This window comes from Bidens hawaiensis, unplaced genomic scaffold (assembly GCF_021521415.1).
Source record: "Bidens hawaiensis isolate Kalapana, Puna unplaced genomic scaffold, B.hawaiensis_p1.1 tig00044370_1, whole genome shotgun sequence".
Lineage (NCBI taxonomy): Eukaryota > Viridiplantae > Streptophyta > Magnoliopsida > Asterales > Asteraceae > Bidens > Bidens hawaiensis.
The window spans coordinates 38,285-49,282 of record NW_027497890.1 but is presented as its reverse complement, the minus strand read 5'-3'; the positions used below and the strand labels follow the sequence as shown (position 1 = coordinate 49,282).

General features: G+C 36.8%; 2 protein-coding genes across 2 annotated transcripts; one reads left to right on the top strand and one right to left on the bottom strand.

The window, feature by feature from the left end:
• Positions 1-1,440: 1,440 nt before the first annotated feature.
• On the top strand, positions 1,441-2,454 carry LOC143594953 (expansin-A7-like). Its single transcript, XM_077074127.1, has 3 exons — positions 1,441-1,641; positions 1,753-2,062; positions 2,099-2,454. Exons 1-3 carry the CDS (start codon positions 1,467-1,469, stop codon positions 2,415-2,417), a joined length of 804 nt encoding a protein of 267 aa, XP_076930242.1. The 5' UTR covers positions 1,441-1,466; the 3' UTR covers positions 2,418-2,454.
• Positions 2,455-4,229: 1,775 nt separating this feature from the next.
• Positions 4,230-5,297, bottom strand: LOC143594948 (uncharacterized). Its single transcript, XM_077074123.1, has one exon. It carries the CDS (start codon positions 5,157-5,159, stop codon positions 4,230-4,232), a length of 930 nt encoding a protein of 309 aa, XP_076930238.1. The 5' UTR covers positions 5,160-5,297.
• Positions 5,298-10,998: the final 5,701 nt, after the last annotated feature.

The following is a 10,998-nucleotide window of genomic DNA, read 5'->3' as shown; positions in this document are numbered from 1 at the left end:
GTTGATTATGGTTGTTGAACATATGAAAACCCTGAATTCTTTTAATAGGTTCTTTAGGGCTAGGGGGTCCTGGCCCCCTTCGTTATTCTGCGCACAAGTGTAAATTTACCAATTTTTATTTGGAAATTATATATTTATACGTAGTGTAACTTTGTTTGTTTCGCCCAAAAATTTTAAGTCTCCCCCCCCTCCCTCCATTTATGAATTTTCTTTATACATATTTTCGTCCTCCCTTGTTTTAATCCAAGCTTCATCACTGGCTTTTAGTTGCCAGTTATTCGATCTAATGATTCTTTGATTTGCTTCAATAATAATTACATTTTTAGCACTTTGTGAGTCCAAAAATATATGATAACATTTTTCTCATTTCTCAATATACATATGTTAATAGTTTGGTTGGTACAAATCATTTTAGTAATACGATATACTGTATAATATAAGCCGATGATACGTACGTCATAGTTAGCAGAGAATATATAACAAGACGTGCAACGGAATATGTATATAATATATTGTCTTTCATGCATGAATTTTAATATATCATGTCTTCAAAGTTATATAATAATCATGGTCGGGACACGTGTATGACCAGACAAATTAGCATACAACCTGCTCGCACGTTTCAACTTCATGGATTTGGTTCATGAACATTATTGTATAGTCGTACGTTCAATACTTATCTCAAAAACTCATATTTCAATTTTATCAACAACTACAATCTTTTTATTTTATATTAAACACTTATATTTGGATTCTACACGTTAAATTAATAATATTCTTATCTATAAAAAAAAACACACGCCGTCCACAGTTACAAATGATCAATATTATAGTGTGAACATATGAAATTTTCTTTAACAGCGTACCACAATAGTAAAACCCATGCTATTCGGGATAACCAAATTACAAAACGCAAAAGGCGACCCCATATACTTCATACGCCCGAGATTACAGACAATACTAGTTGTGATCTAATTCAAACTTACAGCACTTAGTCCAAGTCTTTACTTCCTCTAACGGCCTCCCATGTTAGTTGTGCTATAGCCCGTTGATGTGAATATACGAAAATAACAGCATATCCGTGCATCACAAGTTTATTTCATTAACAAGTTTATATCGCCGTATTATGATTATTTAGTTATATATCTATAGTAATTAAACATATTTGTTATTCACTTATTCTCTCTTATCATGCCATTTTTATTCTGTTAAAGTTTACCAGTTCTAGATTATGTTATGGTGAACTCGAATCTCCGCCTTGAACCAAATCCATCATAAAAAATTATAAGCAAACGGTTGACTTACAAATGTCAACCTTCGTGAGGGTCACAAAAGTCACCCACTTCCTGAAAGATCTGGCTAGTTTTTGAGTACTATAAATGGCTATTAATGTTAAATTGAAGTCCATAATTAAGCATATAGGTTCTAGCTACTAATTTCTCTAGCATATTTAGAAATCAAAATAAATGGCTTCATTTTATCACTCATGGAGCTTCTGCTGCTTCTTTAGCATTGTCACACTCATATTAATCTCCTGGTTCGTAAATCCAACAGGAGCCGTGTACCATGGATATGTTCCGAGCCCATGGACCCTAGCACACGCCACGTTTTATGGTGACGAGTCTGCATCTGCCACCATGGGTATGTAATGCATGTATATATTATAGCTTACTGATCATAAACCAAATAATAATATAGATAATAAACTCTACTAACAATTTGGAGTGTAAATAACATTCTTTTATGTTTCAGGAGGTGCTTGTGGATACGGAAACTTGATCACCAATGGATATGGAATCGATACAGCTGCATTGAGCACGACTATCTTTAGTGATGGATATGCATGTGGCCAGTGTTACCAAATACGGTGTGTCCAGTCTCCATGGTGCTACACTGGTTACGCAACCGTGACTGCCACCAACCTATGCCCACCTAATTGGTCAGAGGACTCAAATAATGGCGGGTGGTGCAACCCTCCTAGAACCCATTTCGACATGTCCAAGCCCGCATTCATGAAAATAGCTCAATGGAAAGCTGGCATTGTCCCTGTCATGTATCGTAGGTAAAATTGATGTTAATTTGTGGGTGTTTTAATTAGGGTTCCATGCAATGAGATTAGGAAAGGCGGGATTCGATTTTCTTTTCAAGGAAATGGATACTGGTTGTTGGTGTATGTGATGAATGTTGCTGGTGCTGGTGACATCCATGAGATGTGGGTTAAAGGGACCAAGACCAACTGGATCAACATGAGCCATAACTGGGGTGCGTCGTACCAAGCTTTTGCGACACTTCAGGGTCAAGCTCTCTCCTTCAGGCTAACTTCGTACACCACTAAACAGACCATTACGGCTTACAATGTGGCACCGGCTAATTGGAACTTAGGATTGACTTACCAAGCTAGTGTCAACTTCCATTAAAAACCATCGATGTTTTGCATATTCATATAGTTGATGGTTTTGTTGATTATTAATTCAGTTTATACCCTATACTTAATTGAATGGTTTGAGCCATTTTCTAATTAGTATAATATCTCTATAGGCTCACTACAAGAAATTAACCCTATAGCGACCAAGGCTATATTGAGGACAAAATTCGTCATTATTACCAGCTTTTTCTCGAGGACATTTCGTCGATATAGGGTTGGTCAAACTTTTTTCACTTTTGGACCCTATCTCGACGACATATCGTCGATATATGTTGCAGCAAACTTTTGGAGGGATTCCAAAAATATGCGCGCCAAGTTGAAACCCTAATTCGACGACATGTCGTCGTCATAGCCTAAATTGACTTTTATTGTTATTTATTTTTATCCAGGGTAGATAAGTAAATGAAAAGAAGTTAATAAAATAAAATAAACACACTATTGCGACGATATCTCCTCGCAATAGGTTAAATTAACTTTGTGTAATCATCTTTTATTAATGATGGAAAAATAACAAAAAGTATAAAACAAGATTTTTTAAAAAAAAAAGGAAATTACTAACCCTATATCGAGGACAAGTCGTCGACATAAGGTTAATGTGATTTTTTTAGTTATATCGACGACATGTCTTCGAGATAGAATAATTAAAAAAAACTTGATATTTTTTACTTTCTATTTTTATTATATGTGTATGTATTAATTTTTATTACTAATTATTTTCTTTTGGTATTGTATGTGTCTTGTGCATATGTATGTTTATGTATGTATGTGTGTATGTATGCGCTTCATCCGTTTTGAATGGGTAAGAGATGAATATAAAATCCTTGTTACAAATATAGTCAGCCCCACATTTATGGAGCCTTGGCATACAAGACATCTGTGTAGCACTATAGCCATTTTATTTACGTTTAGACATCTTTGTAGTCCAGTTAAAACACTTGTCATTATATTGTGTAGTCAACACAATTATGCATTAAATTATGTCCGGCTATCTTGGTGCTTAAGAGTATTATGTGTCAACATCTGATTTGTAATGCCTATAATGATTGCTTTTTTGTTTTTGAAATCCTTCTCATTTTAGGACTGTTGAAATCATTTAAATGAAGGAATTTAATCAAATTAATTCCAGTTACTTGTCAACAAAATGTAATAACAGTGAAACTGAAATTTCGATTACAACAAATTTTATGAATTAAACACATCAAGAAATGGAATTCAAATTCGAATTCCATTGAGTTTTGCAAGCCAACCACGATTTGCTAAAAGTCGATACCGAAGGCGTGAAAGCTGTTCATGTCCAATATCTACATCCTGAATTCCTGATCCCTTTACAATATTTCATCCGATTCGTGATAAAATTTCACGAAAGGGGTTGGGGTGACAGTACCGTCACCCTTTTCCATCGGCACGGGTCAACTAATTCTTTGGATCAAATGGAGAGTATTAATTATTTTCCCAAATGGTCATTCAAGTGATTTTTCATATGAAAAACATACTACAACTTTTCTATTTTTTTTTTAATGTAAACACACTTTTTGAATATATATTATTTTATCCTAAACTGTTTGCTCATCATACCCCTGCTCATGACGATGTTATTCTGTAGATTTAACACCGATAAATTAACAAAAAGAAAAAAAAAAGAAAAAAGGATATATAATTAAGTTATAATTATAATTGTAATTTCGAGATCAATAATATTACAACAAAGCTTTGCTATTGGTGGGATATACTGAGTACGATGATGATGATGAATAATATTACAACAAAGAATTTTTTGATACAAAAGCAGTACAAACAACTTAACTCACCGGGGATTATTATTATTATTATTATTATTATTATTATTATTATGAACATTATTTGCTCGAATCACATGTCCGGCCATGGAAACTTGAAGTGCTTCCTCTTCATAAGCTCTTCTTTCCAACTCCTCCAATCTTGCTTTCTTCTTAACTTTGACAAACATTGCAACCAATAACAACCCTAATAGAAAAGCCCCAATTGCCGCCCCGAACGAGCTTCCAAACAGCACCTTCCACCGCTTTATCTTCTTCCTCTCGGGCAACAAAGGCGACTCCACCACCAACCCAAAATGACCTTGGCTCGAGGCGACACAAATATTCGGTGCAACCTCTTTTTGGAGTGTCACATTACCATCATCACCAAATGTTGCACACATTTGTATCTTACCATGCAACGTGTCATTCCTTCTAATAATGTGGTTACTAAAATCTATCTTTATTCCATTTATGTTTGGAGACTGAATCTTAACCTCAGTTTCGATGCTAAATCTTGCATCGTCATCCGCGTTATAAGCTAGTAGCCCTAACACGGGTGACACGAGTTCATAACCTAGTAGTTGGTTGTAATTGTCATGGTAAATATTGGACCAATTGTGTCCTAAGTTTTGTGTTACCACAAGTACTCTTTCTACATATGGATGAATATCCACACCAACTCCTAATTGGAATTCTTGAATTCTTGCACCATGTCTCTTGAGGCTTCCGGACCGATACTTCACGGTGCTAACGTTGATCCCAGTGAAACTCGATGGTAGATTGACGTTATACGGCTGTCCGGTTTTGAAGTTTTTGTATGATTTGAAGGTGTAGTATCGGATTGCGAGATCAAGGAGTCGTGTGGGCTTGATTGCATGAGCTTGGATGGAAAATATGATGGGCAATGCCAAGAAAACAAGAAGAAGCCAAGTGAGAGTAAGATGGTGATAGTCCATTGATTTGAGGACTTGAATGTGTTTGGTGGCAAATGTGCATATCTTGACAATATGTTACTTTCTCTTAAGGGGAAAAGAGGAAAGTAGGTTTGTTTATGGAGGTTTTATAATGACAAGATGTAAAGAAAGTTTGAAGATGATGATGATGATGATGATAGGAGTGTTTTGGAGATAGGGGTGTTGTGGGGTGTAATATTGAGTATTGGTTGTCAAAAAGGTGGGTGGTGGGGTAGGGAGGTAAACATTTCTTTTGATTGGAGTGACAGTTGTAAATGTGTAAATATGTAATAAATTATGGTAATAAACAAGTCAAGAAAGTGTGATCTGAATCACATTTGAAAAGGGTAATAAATAATCAATTAAAAAAAGTTGGTCAAGTTTATCTTAGGCAGGGACGGATTCACGGGAGGGTCAGAGGGGTCAGTTGACCCTCCGGTGGCCAGGTCTACGTTAACCTGTATATCTGTATGGAAGAATGATTTTTGGTAGCTTGACCCTTCAAAATGCATCTACAAGATCAATTAATTAAACCAAAGAAAAAAAAAGATTGAAATAGAAACTTCGAAAAGCTCCGGCGGCGGTTTCCGGTGAAGAGAAGGACCAGAAAGACATGAAGAAGAAGAAGAAGAAGAAATGGCTGTATGATTTTAATTTACATATAAAACTATTATTTTATTAATGTGTAGAGACTATGAATATGACTGAATCTGACCCTTCCTACCCCTCTAGTTTTTATTCTTTCCATAATGTTTATTCTTTTATTCTTTCCATAATGTTTAATACAAAAGTAACATAAATTTGGTTCTCACAATATTTGAAATTTAATTATTTATCGTTAAGTTTTGATCTAGGATTTTTTTAATAATCAATTAATAAAGTCTGAATATCCATTGAGCTAAAGATATAACTTTCGTCAAATATTTAATTATAAATATATTTTAGTTATAGTTATTTAATAGAGTTCGCCCATCTATGTTAAGTTATATATGTTCGTTTGTGTTCATAAATCTGTCGTTTATACTATTAATGAATGGGGATAGACAAAAACGGACACTTTGTTTTCCTAATTAACGAACAAGGAAAAAAACGCATGTCTTGTTCGTGTTCATTTTGTTGGTTTACAAGCCTAATTACGACCCCCAAATTGAAAAGTTCTAGTTCCGTCACTGATTTTAGGTCTTGATTTAGAATGAATTGAGAAGCACTCTCAAATAATTAATCACAGCCGCTATCTACAAAACCATTGATATGCTATCAAGACATAAGTGTCACCAGGTCCTATGATGAGACGAAACTAGTCAAATGACTCAAATAGGCCATTTTGATAATGCGGCCACATCAGTATGATAGGACGGAAAAGGTCATACATGCTCGTATGATTTATTGCCGGACAAAGAAATGAATGATACGGTCAATAATAGATCCATATAGACCATATAAGTACTAACTTTTATCTGTCTTATTACAAAGAATATATGACCTCATACAAATAGTACAATTGAGCAAAAAAAATAACATATGGTCATATGATATGACAAACAAACTGATGTACTCATTTGAGTTTGTAGAAATGAATTTTTAGTTTAGGAAAGGCGAAATGGAATTGCAATTAAACTAAACAAACAAAATAAACAGACCTAACAATATATCCAATAGAATACACAAACATGTGAAACCTCAATTACCCGTTCTCATCTATTGACATTCAACCAGCTAAAGAAATGATTTGTCATCATAACTTGCGTTTATTTAAAAATTCAAACTTTCAAATAATTTATCACTTGAGATTCAAACCACTACCAGATCGAAGAATCATTTTCGCACGCAAAAGTTCTATTGATGGACGGTTCAGACCGACAAATAAAAAACCAAATTTTTAATAATTCGTTAGCAATCTCTTGATATATCAGTCATAAAGTTAATGATCTTTTACCTAGCAACACTACACATCATTATCAAACACTAGCCAATTGAATAATGAAATCTTAATATAAAAAACACAGTAACTATAAAAAATACATAAAGTTAAAAATTTAAACGAATTCAAACCAATCGAGCATGCATGTAGGGTAACAAAAGATATTCACATGCATGCTTAAACTTTTTTCTTGGATTAATTTAAAAATGTTGACTATTGAGGTTGGAAAAATGATTTGTTTTAGGGGAGGTTGTGGGGGTCTAATGATTATGACTTTCTTTGTGAAAAAGGGGTGGCATGGCGTGCTTAGGGATTTGACTATGCCTCCCACATGCAATCATATAAATATATTCTATTATGTGGCCGTAATTAATCTTTTTCTTATTAGTTTATGAAGAAACACTAACCAGACCCCGGGCAGATTACTGGTAACCTGGGGGTTGGAGAGCTGTTTCCCACGAGGGGTTAGACCCTTGGAAGATGGTTCTTCTGATAACCTGCAAAACAGACACCGTGAGCTCTTCACTGAGAAGGGGGGGGTTCCTCCTTGTGACCACCCTCCGGCGTGAGAATCAGACTAGATTGCTCTTTTTATATAAAAGTATATTAAGAGATTGCTAGAGCAGATATCAGGTATATATGATAAAATAAGATGTTGTAAGATGATCATACCATTGGGGTATTTATAGCCGAAGGTAGGTTTCCAAGGGGTTTAGCCGGCCCAACACGCTACCAACTGTAACCTATGCACGTGCCCTGCCTGTGAGTGGTGGATAGGTAGCGGCTGACACAGAGCAGGCGTGTCGTGCACTCTTCCTCTTCTGCCAACTACAGGCTAGGCACGTGGTATGGCAGGAGTTGGTGGGTAGGCGGCGGCTATTGGTCACAGTGCTGTGGCGTGCTGTCTGCCATGCTGCTGTCAGTGAGCTGTCGCAGTCTTGGTCAGATCTTTTGTCTGTACCTCGTCAGGTATCACACAAAAGATCCTCCATCATACGGACTGGCTCATTTAGGCGGGAGTTTTCCCCCTCCCGCCTTTGCTCATTCCTTCAGGTGACACTGGGGAGAGTTAAGTGCCTAGTGCGTGTAGCCATGCTGCGCGGGTGGCCTTCCCTCATGGCTTGTATCCGAGGCTGCGGGAACAGGCGGAGTCCTTCACCATGGGAGGCATTTCCTGCGGGACCAGCTTGCATACTGCGCGTAAGGACGTCACTTCTCTGAGCATGGTTGGTCCTGCGGATCCAGTTGGTCTCTGCGCAGACGTCCCTGTTTAAGGTGAGTCTTGCGGGTCCAACTGGGCTCTGCTGGGACCTACCTCTTCAGTTTAGTATTGAAACTAGTTTAAAAACGGATTTCAACGGTCCATTAATTATGCGTTTAGAGCGAGTGTTTTCTTAACTTCCTATGCTCCTTTTTAATCGTACATTTCTTGCTTTCTAAGATTTGAACCCAAAACATATAAGATGATCGAAGATACGTATTGTCTCTGTCACTAGCCTTCCAACCCCAGGAGGGGAGGGCTTAGCTAGATAGGATTCATACTATTGTTAATTTAGATTATAGAGGTATAGATCTTCACCACTAGACGTATTATTAACTTGTTTGTGATGGTAAAATTATATACAAGGGACACCATTTTGTTCAAATGATGGTTTGCCCAAACTCTTAGACTAAAATGATGAATGATAAAGGTATTTGATGATTGTACTTTAATATTTACAGGTTATATATTTTCTCGTAAATTCTTAGTCCGTTATGGTATTTTTAGGTAACCCGTCTTAGGGGTTCCCCACTGATCAAGTACACAACACCATAATTTGATGCATAGACATCCCTTTTATGTTGCATGTTCGCGACTGCTAATTGCGTAATCATGCCACTATTGTCTTGTTGAAATTATAACTCGCACAATCGTATGTACGTTCTGATCTTATGAACATGCAAAGTTTTAAAATCATTGAGTCATCAGATCAATCGATAATAGAGGTAGCATAGTATCCTTAGAGTGGCATGATTGAATTAGTAACCCACATATAGCTTGTAGATCTCACATGTAATTGTTATTTCTCTATATTTCCTCCTCTAGCTTATCATTAATTTCCGCAATGAAATCTATAAAATTTGAAATTCATCTCCCGTGGGATTGTATGATTTGCTTTTAAATTATATATAGATTAATAAATTGTCTTTCACATTATGTGATGATTAAAGGTGATATATTAGAGATAATTATATTTACAATGGGAAGAATTTTATCACCCTTCTAACATAACCAATCACCCATATGCTCTGGGACATCATTATTCATATTAACTTTGACATGGCATGATATATCTACATATAAGAATAGATTGGTCCTCAAGTTCGTGCTTCAGTCATTATTTCACGAAAGATATAATAAGCTCTCATTGGTTTCGCTAGGTGTGAGACATGTTGCTACCAGAATAATCACATTAGAATCACTCGTATGAGTTTTTTTAAACCAATAATATCCCTTGCCCATGTTCAAACCCGGGGCCTCCTCTCTAAAAGGCAAGTGCTTATACCAAGTGGTCTAGCCTCACGTAGGCTTCTAGCTACCTTCTACTAAAACGTGTTGGTAATATATCCTAAATTCACTCATTATCTTGATCACAATAAAAATGTAAACATATGATGCAAATGCTATGTATATATTATATACATCTCTCTATTCACAAGAAAAGATGTTTAAACGATCAATCGGTGTAGCAAATTAATCAAGAAATAGTGGATAGAAACGTTGTAGTCGATCCAACGGTCAGACCATGCGATGATTGTTCCTAGTGGAATCGTCAAGAGTTTAGAAGTGAAGTTTGATCTATCCCCTCGCCAAAAGGCGGTGTTTGAATGCCTTCGGGCTCCTCGGGCTCAGGATTTTCTAACGGCCATCCCCATTGAAGGATTAGGCCAACGTATGTCAGGTTTGGAGTATCGGGCTATCCTTAAGTACCGGTTAATGATCCCTATGTTCCCGACGGATGAACCTTGCCCAATTTGTCGCAAGGTCTGTTTGGATTCTTTTGGTGACCATGCGGTGCATTGCAAGGAATTGCCTGGCTTTAAATACAAACATGATCTGGTTAGGGATGTTCTGTGTGATGTTCTTAAACGGGCAGGGATTTCTGCTAAAAAGGAGGCCCCTGTTAACTTTCTCACGGATCCTCTTGAAGGGAGGTCTACTTTACGACCAGCTGATATTCTTGTGTTCGGGTGGGCAGGGGGGAAACACGCCTGTGTGGATCTTACAGGAGTGTGTCTCCTCTTGTTGGGCTCAGGGACCGTGGGTTTGTTGTGGGTCAGGCTGCGTTGAAGGCTGAATCGGACAAAGTTGTTAAACACGAGAAAGCTTGTTTAGATAATCAACATGTCTTTCTACCATTTGCCTTTGATACATTTGGTTTTCTGGCTCCAGAGGCTGTGAAATTTTTGAGTAGGGTTCAGCGCGTCGTACACGAAACCCTTCAGCTTCTAGGTCCCAAAGCTTCGTTTTTAGCAGGATTGGCTTTGCTATTCAAAAGGGGGTTGCGGCGCAGCTTGTTGCCCGTTTGCCTGCCCCTTTATTGTAATCGTTTTATAGTAAATTATATAAAACTTTAACAAACCAAGACAAGGATCCCCATGTCGTTCTACTAGTCAACCGTGGATCACCCTTATTGTGTCTAAAGACTTTTGATGATCAATTAAGTCAAGCTTAAGGACGATGAAGTATTAGGTGACACAATTCTAGATATAAAAATAAGATGTGATAAAGGTAATCACTACCTAGATTAGTGAGAAGGTTAAAGGTGATTACCACTTTTGATTTTTAAGATACGGGAATTGCTACTCTTTACCTTAGATGCTATGATGATCACTTCCTTTTCAGTGAGGTGTTAAAGTGGTTTTGTGGGTTTCTACTTT

Coding starts and splice junctions, on each gene's coding strand:
- LOC143594948 (XM_077074123.1), bottom strand. CDS start 5,159: ATGGACTATCACCATCTTACTCTCACTTGGCTTCTTCTTGTTTTCTTG.
- LOC143594953 (XM_077074127.1), top strand. CDS start 1,467: ATGGCTTCATTTTATCACTCATGGAGCTTCTGCTGCTTCTTTAGCATT. Junction 1,642..1,752: donor GTCTGCATCTGCCACCATGG/GTATGTAATGCA, acceptor TTTATGTTTCAG/GAGGTGCTTGTGGATACGGA. Junction 2,063..2,098: donor GTCCCTGTCATGTATCGTAG/GTAAAATTGATG, acceptor TGTTTTAATTAG/GGTTCCATGCAATGAGATTA.